Raw genomic sequence first — 9,704 nt, forward strand, 5'->3', positions numbered from 1 at the left:
GAGGTGTTAGTGAGGCCAGCAGGGGGTGCTCACCCTGTGGTCTGTGTGGGTCCTAGCACCCCAGTGTAATGATGGGGACACTATACTGTCAACAAGCACCGTCCTTCGGATGAGACGTTAAACTGAGGTCCTGTTTACCTGTGGTCATCAAAAAAATCCCAGGATGTCTTTCAAAAAGAGTAGAGGTGTGACCTCAGCATCCTGGCAAAATTCGCCCATTTGCCACTGACCATTTTGGCCTCCTAAATCTCCATATCTGCTGATTGGCTTCATCACTCTGTCTCCTCTCCACCAATAAGTCAGTGTGTGGTGGACGTTCTGGCACAATATGGCTGCCGTTGCATCATCCAGGTGGATGCTGCACACTGGTGGTGGATGAGGAGATACCCCCAGACAATGTAAAGCGCTTTAAGTGCCTAGAAAAGCGCTATATAAATGTAAGGAATTATTATTGTTATGAAATCACTGAATCAAATAGAAGTTTTTGAATTTACAAGCAAAAGTGATGATTTATCTTTAAATGGCATCTGGAATCCAAGCATCTACAACCCTCCAATTTGGTCAGTTATGATTTATGTAAGAATTATTTAAAACAGTTTAAACTTAATAAGTGCACATGGGAATTGTTACAATGAGATAAAAATTTGACTTGTATGTCTATATTATGTAATATTTTGTTGATTTATTTAGACCATAGGTCAGTAGGATATCTGATATGTGAAGCTTCCATGTTATATTTTCTCCTCATTCTCAGTTTCAGAAAATGCTTGTAAAAGATGATCTGTAACTAAACACATTGCTGGAATATCTATAAACCATTTCTGGAGCTGGTAACAGCCTCTACCTGGTCTTTAATGACCTCTGACAGTCACATGCACTGCTGTAAACAGTTCCTTTTCAGGAACTCGAGCTGCTTCGAACACTTTGGGGAACACCTTTGGTGAGACCGACACTGAATATTGTGTGCAATCTGTCCAATGGAAGGGCGTGACATTACAGGCAGGGTGACATAGCGACCAGGAAGCTATAAAAGCACATGCTGCACAGCTGGCTTCAGCTTCGCGTCTTACAGCAAGCACTCTGTGTGTGCATGTCAAAAAGTCTGTCCTGTCAGTCTTATTTATTGTTGTCTATCTTAAAAATAAAAAGCAGATCAATATGCCAAAAAGCAAGGCAAAGACTAAGCATGTGAGGGGCGATTTCAGATCGAGTTATAGATTGTGTGTTTTCTCCCTGCCCTCGCTATGTTACGAGTGGGGATACACACAATCTATGCGTGGTTTGCCTGGGATCATGTCGGCTGAGTCGGCTCTCGAGGGGAGGGAACCTTTACCAGCATTCTCCACGGTGCTGGCCCCACCTCTGCCGAGGCAGAGTGGCAGCTGCACTCGTGGGGTTTGCATGTGGATCTGTCAGAGGGAATGGAGACAGGCCAGTCCTTATCTCCTTCTTCATCTGCAAGATCCGGCGCCCAAACCCTGGGTTCAGAAGCACGCTGTGTTGTATTTCCCCCCACTGCAAGGGATCAACACTTCACCTCTATTCCTCCGAGGAGGTTGATGTGGAGACTGTTATTGGGGATTCGCCACCCCTATCGGCCCAATATGAGGAGCTTTTGGAGGTGGTTACTCGGCAAGTATATAGATTAAAAATTGACTGGCCTGCCGAGAAACAATCCGAGCTGTAGAAAAGTAACCACCTCCATGCCGGAGCCTTCCTTTCTTTCCGATCTCCATGACGAAATCGCAAAATCGTGGAACCACCCTTATTCTACCTGCCTCTTTGGCCCTAAGTCACAATACTATGGCAATGTGATGGGGCTGGGAGAGCGGGGTTATAGAGTGATGCCACGGGTCGAACAGACGCTCACGGGCTATCTGTCCCCCAGTTCGGCATCATCTCTAAAGTCTCCGGCATTGCCCACTAAGCCCCTAGGCAGCTATTGGGTTTTCTATGGCAGCCTTAGAGGCCGCGGAGAAGCATTTGTGGCTGACCCTGTCAGAGATAAAAGAACGAGACAGGGTCTGCCTCCTGGATGCCCCGCTTCAGCCTTCTGGCCTGTTTGGCAACACAGTTAATACTCTCGTCGACAGGTTCCAGGAGAGGTTAGTCTAGAGAGACTGATTCCCTTAGTAGATTATTTAGCAGCGTGGAAACTACTGCCAAATTTATCTCAGTGGGTCCTGCGTAAGGTAGAAAAAGGCTACTGCATTCAGTTCGGCTATCCACCGCCGATATACAACGGGGCTACACCGACACCCAGCAGGCTCTGGTAATGGAACAAGAAGTGAATACCCTATTAAGGAAGGAGGCCATCAAGGTGGTCCCTCCGCAAGACATGGAATCCTGGTTTTACAGCTGGTATTTCATAGTTCCAAAGAAGGATGGGAGGTTGCGTCCGATCTTACACTTACATCAGTTGAACTGCTCAGTTATGTCACTGAAGTTCAAAATGAGTTTTCATGAGTGGCCACCCTGCCTGCGGTCTGTGGAGTGGTCGCCATCTGACATGGCATATCAATTGTCTAGAGATGCTTGCTGTGTACCGAGCATTAAAACATTTCCTCCCAGACCTGAGAGGTCACTATGTCATTGCAATGTCCCCTCTGGTTCTCTCATTGTTCATCCAGCTCCTCTGGGACTGGACCCCATGGTACAGACGTGGCCTAGGCTTCGTCTGTACGCATTTCCCCCCATCGTGGACATCTGCAACGTTGCAGGATGGTCCAGGTCCTACACTTTTGTCAGATTTTACAATCTAGATATGCGAGCCACTCCTGGCTCTTCTGTTCTCTTGCCTTAGCTGTGCTCTTCAGATACACACTAGGAAGGGATTTGGAAATCTGGCAGCATGGGCACATAATTCCCCAAAGCATTCGGTGCAGCTTGAGTTCCTGAAGAGGAATGTCCCAAGTTTACGAATGTAACCCTAGTTCCTCGAAGGAACGAAACGCTGCGTCACATCACCATACTTCCAGCACCCCTGCCGGCGCTTGCTTCCCTACTCAAAGCTGAAACCAGATCCCGCCCAAGACGTCACGCCCTTCCATTGGACAGTTGCATATGATATTCAGAGTCGGTCTCGTCAAAAAGGCATTCCCCAAAGCGTTCGACACAGCGTCAGGTTCCTTCAAGGAAGTAGGGTTACATTCGTAACCTTGGGACGTTTTCAGTGAAGCAATCAAACAAATTTAATTAGAATTTTCATTTGTAAAAATATCTAAAAACCTCTTAATATCTTTGAAAAAAACAACAACCTTATTTTAAATATAACTTTATTTTTTGTAGTGTCGAGTGTTCCTCTAATCTGAAGGTATGTATCACATGTACTTCATGCCTTGAGGTTTCAGTCAGGGGGTACTGTGACTGATTTATTGTATGTGTTGAACTTGTCACCACGCAGCTCTGGTATAGCACACCATGAGCAAAAAATTAATATGGAATATGAAATATTGTGATGTAGAGATGTGGGGGGTTAAACGAGGCGTTTTAGAAAGACATGGTCGAGTCTGAACTTTTATAAAGAATATCTCTTTTGGTTTGAAACTTTATTCATTGAAACTTTAGGGATCTTATCTATGCAGTAACAGCTTGTAACACTCCAAAGAGAAAGGAAAACTTGAAATTGCATCATAAGACCCCTTTTACTTCTATTTTGTGTGCTACTATGCAAAACTGCTGACTTCTTGTTGTGTCTTGATACTAACGCACTCTGAAGTTTAAATTAATAAATGAATAAATAAGAGTCCTTGTGTTGCATTTCAGACTCAACTGGCAATATTTTGTCTTCTTTGGTGCTGATGCTACAAACAAATATTGGATATTATGGAGAGATATATCTCTCTTACACTAGTGTAACATTCTGCTTGTTAAAATATGCTGTATGCAGCCTCCCACAGTGCTTAAGAAAGCTTTGAAAATGACACTCAATTAGACATGATACAATTTCACCAATATAAATTTTAATAGATACATTCTTCAAATCTTGACTGCAACTTTTCATAGGTTTATAGGCCTTGGACATGTGGAAAACTAGTGAAATGGCAGCTGACATGCAAGACAACCATCCATGTGACTCATTACCCTAAGTGATTCATGGGCACCTCGATTAAAAATAGTCACAGGGTGCGACAATTTTACCTGCTCTCGTAACAGAAGTAATGCAAGTGATGATATCTAAGTGCATAGCCTCATGAATAAAGACAACTCCCTAAATACGTGAGACAAAGTTGATTATGACGTTATATGTCTACATATACACAGATGATACTTCTTTTGCCTATATATCTAGACTGAACTTTCGCTATTTTAAAATGGCCACTAGTGTTTTAAAAGGGATAGTTCACCCAACAATCTTATGTCATTTCAAACCTACACAAAATAGAATAGATATTTTGTGAAATATCTTCTTTTTTGGGGGTCCATACAATGAAATCACATACATAATCACCCAAATTGTTTGATAACCAACATTACATTCTTCAAAATTTGTTATTTTGTGTTTCACAGAAGAAAGTCTTTGTTCTACAATATATGTGTGTTCTATTTTTGTTATTTTAGGTTACAGAAATGACAAGTGGAAAAAATTAGAAGAACAACACTGTTGAACAGGATCCTTCTGAAGAATGCAAAAGTTTTGTTGACCATCATATTACATCCTATAACCTTCAATGTGACATTGAAGTCATTTTAAATGGTTTTAATGTAAGATATAGGTTTATGTATTAAATTGCATACACCTCAGCAAGCATTTGTGATTAGAAGTATTTTCTTTAGCACGTTTGAGTGATTGAAGATGACTTCCTGAAGGCAGTGCTGGATGATAAATTGGAGATGATCAATTATGCAGACCCAAATGCCCATGATAATTTGAGTGTTTGCCCAACATATTGAATAAGACACCTGACAGCACTTTTTTTTTCTATTTCAACTGTACAGCTTTACACTTTTTGCCAGTGCCTCAATTGAAAATAAAGACAAGGTAATGAGTAATGTTTACATAATACTTCAATATATTTGTGCATTGTTTTTTTTTTTATGAATTAAAACATTAATACTTGAGGAAGAGCGTACAAGATAAAGACAATGAAAATATTTTAAATGCAACCTTAAAATCCATGTCAACTAATAATATAGAAATATAGAAATATACAGTTCTACACCATTTTCAAGACAATTTTAATGAGTAAAAATGCAACTGGTGTAACCATCAATCAAAACATAGTAACATTTAAGGCTCTGCATTTAACCCATCCAGGTGCACACACACTTCATGCACAGCAGTGAGAGGTGAACACACCGTGAACATACACCCGGAGCAGTGTGGAGCTATATCCTGTGCCCGGGGAGCAACTGGGGGTTCAGTGTCTTGCCCAAGGGCACTTCAGCCATGGGGATTGAGGGTGGAAGAGAGCACTGTTCATTCACTCCCCACCCACCTACAACTCCTGCCAGCACCGAGACTCAAACCTGCAACCTTTTGGTTACACGTCCAATTCTCTAACCATTAGTCCACAGCTGCCAAAATTAATTCACAAATATAAATTTCGAGCCTTATTGATCTTGACATGTAATGGAACTATGCAAGGGTCCTCACTATGATCTCATTTGCATTTTTTCCGCATGTTGGTTGCACCACATGATTTTATTTCTAATATTTTAACAAATTATTGTAAAACAAATATTATACTAAATCGCTTAGTTTTTATGGAATTGTTGTCATTGTATGTGTTCATTATACTTTGAATATATGTTCAACAAATTAGGAGTAGCATGCATCTACTCTGTGCACTTTACTCTGCATAATATCAACAGATCATCTTACGGTTGTGCTTAATTAGCTTCAAGCAACTGAAGTTCGCTGGGCTTGTCGTAGTGGCAGTTTGCCTGTGCTGGAAGCACTACTTAATCATGGGGCAAAACTGGATTGCAGAGTCAAGGTAAAAACAGTTATTTGGCAGCAAATCTGCTTTAATAATATAGCTGGTTTGGTCTGACATACTGTCTCTTTCGGTCACACTTGACGTCCTGCAGCACCCCCCTTCATGTAGCGGTCAGGACAGGACACTATGAATGTGCTAAACATCTCATAAAATGTTGCGCAAATATCAATGCAAAAGACATAGGATTTTGGTAACACAGTCATTAAATAAAGCTGATTAACACCTTAATGGTCACTTTAAATACCATTTTTTATCAGGAGAGTGACACCACTGCACGCATGATGCAGATAGACTGAATCGAGGTGACTTAAAAGTCAAGAATTGTCCTCAAATGTAATGTTTAGCCTATATACTTCAATCCTGGTGCTCATATATTAGTATGTAGATACTAATAAATGGTAATTTAATTTACACAGTAGGAAAACAATTTTCATGCCTCATGTGAATAAATTTCACTAGGATACTTTAAGCTGTGCACAGTGCCATCTTCTGGTACTTATGTACACGTATTACTTTTGCTAATGTTGAAACAACTCTCCAAAATAATTTTTAGTAGTTACGCCAAGACTTTTGTAAAGGATAAATTTTGCTTGGTTACCGTTACTGTTGGTTTGTCTTCTCCAGGAGGGAAAGTCACTAATGGACAGTGCTTGCGAGTGGCAGAATGGAGCTAAAACAATCTTTGACAGCTTTAAGGATGGTAAATAGAAGCGATACATGAGCACCATTGGACTGCTTTGGGCAGAATACACTCAAAACCCTGCATTTTTTGATTGCCTGCACATTAGAATCTGATATCTTAGTGAGGTATACTACTGTGCCCTGCAAGACATGAAACATTTTTTTAAATAGGAAAAGTTATGTGAACGTTTTATGAGAGTTATGGAAATCGAGGCACAGTACTTTAACTTTTTATTTAAACCATAAATAAGGCAGAAAAGAATGTAAATTCATTTACTTCACATGTAAATGCATTGTCTGAAATAGCTCTACTGCTGAGATTAGATTCAGTGAGAGCATGGTGGTGTTTTTTGATATTCTAAATGGTAATTTATAACAGAATGCACTCAACTGATAAGCAATGTTATACTAGTCTAATCATTTATCTGTAATTGTATCTGAAAATTCTGTTTTCAATTCCTTTAAAGCTTGACTAAATAAATGTCATTTATAATATCTGTATTTTCTTTCAATTTAAAGTGGATTGCAAGACTAAGCAAAGGGGATTCTGGGAATATTAACCTTCAATAAAAAAAAAAAAAAAAGATAATGAACACATGCATGCTGGAATACTGGCTATGTTGATTCAGTTTTGGCCTTTTTAGATAATGGAGATTCTTCTTCTTGCTTCTGGGGAGTTTTTGGTTTCTTCATGGTGTAAATAACACCAGATGCAGTGGCTCTCGTCTCTGTTTTAAAAATCATGAAAATTACCAATGAACATTCATAGAACATTTAACATCTAATGTCAAAGAGACAGACTGATCAATAAGACCTTTCTCATGCCCACTGGTATAAATGCATACTTAGCAAATCCAATAGAAATCTAACAACAAACAAAAGCATGTGGTGTAGATTTATGCCTGTACTGGAGAAAAGGGAAATAGTTGAGCTCTTTTTAGTAATTTACCTCCATGAAGCAAGACAGATCGACAGTTAGAAGAAACAGCAGCTTTGGCATCTCCCTCAGACAGGCTGAACAAAAGCCCTCTGAAATCTCAATAAAGGAACATAAACACACATACAATGCATTCAGAAGTACCAGGATGTATTGATACAACTTATTTATACACAAATTAAAAAGGATACAAATTGGCAATGTCATATGGGCCCCTCAACTCAAGAGGCTAAGGAAAAGAAGACAACAATGTCATACTGACCACACAATACAATAAAACTGAAATGATACATCAATTTACAAAAACTTACTCTTTCTGCTCCACTGGACACTATGATATTCTGCGAGAAAAATAAATGTAATTTCAGAATCTGCTGACACACATTTGAAGGGTTTTTAAATGTTATAAATGACAACATACTTTTCCTTTACAGACTTCCATGAGGCTGATGGCATTGGCAATGGTGTATCTTCTCGTAGTAGTGTCTCTGATGGCTGCCGCATAACATGTCTCAAAGAAAACTCCCCTCTCAATAGCCTGAAGTGACCAAGAATATAGTAGTGTTGATACATAATTTAAAGGGATAGTTCACCTCTAAATTACCATTATTTATTAACCTGACTGTTGTTTTAAACCTGAATTAAAAGATGAGATTTTAAGTTTATAAAAAAAAAAAAAAAAAGAGAAAGACTGCTGCTATTGAGTTATGAAAAGAATGCAAAAGCACCATGACAGCATCATAAAATACTGATAGGCATGGATACAAAATGTTATAACTCACCCCATTAACTGGAGCCCTTTTAAAATGGAAGGGCTGTTTTTCAGCCACTGCAATGCAGATAATGTCCACATCAAAAGTCATGCAGGCTGCCTGACAAAGATGAGGAAAAATATTCAGAATCTTTAATATCCCAATTGTTGGTTGTCATCGGATATGTAAAGAAAATTATACTACTAATTGGAAAACATTTGATCTAATTCAGAATTACAATTTCCCTTACATGAAATAGTTTTTCTGTCTTGGGATACACTGCCACAAGGTCAAAGCTTTTGTATTCGTTGGTTGGTCTCTAAAGAGAATAACACAAGTCACCATTTAAATTAAACAGGCGCAGAAATGTCTTACAGTTTCTTCATTGTAAACTTGCAACTTACAAAATGAGAAGCATCCGAGGCTATGATGGTCAATCGATTCAGTACTTTGATGGGAGAAGATTTGCCCTATGAAAAGAAAGCAGATAAAAATCATTAAAAGTATCCATCATGTTAGTATGCTCTGGAAACATGCTAAAGTAATTTACCTGCACTACTGGGAATTTATCAAATATGTCTGACACACTCTGTGGCTTGGGAATTTCCTGTAATACAAGAAAATAAGGGCACAATCACATGAACTCTCTTAAAAGTGTACAGGTTAGTCTAACTACTTAATATCATACCTGTTTCTTCTGTTGTGGTTCCACCACATAGTTTATTGCAACTGTTGAGTAGCCAACTGAAATATAAAGAGTGCAAGTTTATAACTGACTTACTAATTTCAGTAAATATACAGTAACTTAGCTAAACTTACTATTACTGCTACTTACGGTGCGCAGCTGTCTCTACGATGCTTCTGAGTTTGTTCTTATCATTACCGCTGATAATGTTTAGATCCATAAACACAGACATTTTTCCACTGTTTTTACAACAGAAAATGTATATAACGTTTACTTTTATAGCATAAATTTAAAACAATTCAACAAATTTAACGCCACATGCACAAACAAGACTGCACGTTGAACTATAAACCAGAAGTATGGACCACGTGAGTTAGTTGAGTGAGTATGGGTAATGTAGTTCGGACGTGCCCTTTTTCGTTTAGCCTGCCGCTCAACTAGAACTACAAAACATTTTACTTCCGGTCCGAGCTACGTCTGTAACGAACTCTCCGATTGGTCCGATTTGAACAGACAGAACCGCGACGGGTTAAATCACGTGCCCCTAGCAAAGTGTCTGGACAACGCATCTCTTTTTTATAAATAAAAACACATTTAACATAAAATAATTGTTCTCAACTTCTTTTATTGTCCAAACATACTGTGTGTGCCAGCCAGGTGCAGGGCTGTTAATTTGCTGGCCAACGTGACGTGACCCTGCCTGGTGG

General features: G+C 39.3%; 1 protein-coding gene across 1 annotated transcript; it reads right to left on the reverse strand.

Annotated features, from left to right (window-relative positions):
• Positions 1–6,841: 6,841 nt before the first annotated feature.
• Positions 6,842–9,381, reverse strand: rpp30 (ribonuclease P/MRP 30 subunit). The gene is made up of 11 exons (XM_052611120.1): positions 9,148–9,381; positions 9,001–9,056; positions 8,863–8,919; positions 8,717–8,782; positions 8,563–8,631; positions 8,343–8,432; positions 7,982–8,098; positions 7,872–7,901; positions 7,752–7,789; positions 7,573–7,652; positions 6,842–7,351 (listed from the first exon to the last, which is right to left on the reverse strand). Exons 1-11 carry the CDS (start codon positions 9,227–9,229, stop codon positions 7,239–7,241), a joined length of 798 nt encoding a protein of 265 aa, XP_052467080.1. The 5' UTR covers positions 9,230–9,381; the 3' UTR covers positions 6,842–7,238.
• Positions 9,382–9,704: the final 323 nt, after the last annotated feature.

The sequence above is a fragment of the Carassius gibelio genome, chromosome A12 (assembly GCF_023724105.1).
Source record: "Carassius gibelio isolate Cgi1373 ecotype wild population from Czech Republic chromosome A12, carGib1.2-hapl.c, whole genome shotgun sequence".
In the NCBI taxonomy this organism is placed as follows: domain Eukaryota; kingdom Metazoa; phylum Chordata; class Actinopteri; order Cypriniformes; family Cyprinidae; genus Carassius; species Carassius gibelio.

Excerpts from the sequence above, each read along its gene's own strand:
- rpp30 (XM_052611120.1), bottom strand. The coding sequence starts at position 9,229 with ATGTCTGTGTTTATGGATCTAAACATTATCAGCGGTAATGATAAGAAC. Across the intron at positions 7,790-7,871 it reads TGTCCAGTGGAGCAGAAAGA|CCTCTTGAGTTGAGGGGCCC; the intron begins GTAAGTTTTTGT and ends TCTTTTCCTTAG. Across the intron at positions 7,653-7,751 it reads CCATATGACATTGCCAATTT|AGGGCTTTTGTTCAGCCTGT; the intron begins GTATCCTTTTTA and ends TTGAGATTTCAG.